Below are 1,019 nucleotides of genomic sequence, written 5' to 3' on the forward strand. Positions count from 1 at the left end.
ACACAACACATGGTTCTTGCTGATTTATTGAGTTAGATCACTAGTGGACCACAGCTCAGGGAACCCAGGTCTCCAAGTCACATACTCAACAAGCTCTCTCTCCAATTTACTGTATATATATGTAAGCATATACACGGAGGCACACAGTCTTTTTTAGAAGTTCTTAGTTTATTAATCCTCTCATGAAAAATCTGCACAATCACCACAGATAGTCACTGAAGAATCTTTACTCCTTTCTGCCAGCACCAACATTGGCCTTTGCAGTCCCCCTGACTTTTTTCATTCTGTTCTTGCGTTCCTTTCTCTGTTTTCTTGAGGTCTTCTTCTTCTCATATAGGCCATGTCTTGCAAGTCTATGCTTGGGTTCATTTTTCTTTGTGTAATCCAAGGAATCACAAATCATGCTAAAGCCAGTGGTCTTGCCACTGCCAAAGTGGGTTCTGAATCCAAACACAAAGATGACATCTGGTGTGGTCTTATACATTTTGGCTAGTTTTTCCCAAATTTCTGTCTTGGGTACTGTTGCCTTCCCAGGGTGAAGGACATCAATTACCATTTGCTTCCACTGAAGTAGTCTGTTGGTCATGAACTTCCTGGTCCAGATAGTTACTGTGTCATTCATGATGAAAGTTGATCTTCAAGCAGCCAGGGAGGAAAAGAGCAGGCACAGTCTTTGAATGATTTAATTTTGATCTCTACATTTCAGAAATATCTTCTCAATACCAAAGAATTTAGCAGGTCATTTACACTTTCTAATGACGCCCCGTATGGACAAATCTCTGAGACAGCTGAATTTAGTTTTCTTTGAACTCTCCTTGATTATGTCTCTAACCCCTTTGGTATTCCTCTTACCCCCTGAGTCTTGGCGCTGTGCTGAGGATTATTATTTTCAAACTATAAGAGAAAGTTTATTTAGAAAATCACAGAGGTAGAAAAGTGAGCTGTGGAAATAATGGGCTCAGGAAACAAGTTACAGAGGCAAAAGAAGGGGCCCTTGGAGCTTAGGAGAGAGAAGGGTA

The 1,019-nt window shown here is 40.7% G+C and overlaps 1 protein-coding gene across 1 annotated transcript; it reads right to left on the minus strand.

Moving 5' to 3' along the window:
- Positions 1-226: 226 nt before the first annotated feature.
- Positions 227-622, minus strand: LOC307098785 (small ribosomal subunit protein eS24-like; the record flags this gene model as incomplete). The annotated part of the gene is made up of 1 exon (XM_079769830.1): positions 227-622. One exon carries the CDS (start codon positions 620-622, stop codon positions 227-229), a length of 396 nt encoding a protein of 131 aa, XP_079625956.1.
- Positions 623-1,019: the final 397 nt, after the last annotated feature.

The sequence above is a fragment of the Cnephaeus nilssonii genome, assembly GCF_951640355.1.
Source record: "Cnephaeus nilssonii genome assembly, chromosome: 4".
Lineage (NCBI taxonomy): Eukaryota > Metazoa > Chordata > Mammalia > Chiroptera > Vespertilionidae > Cnephaeus > Cnephaeus nilssonii.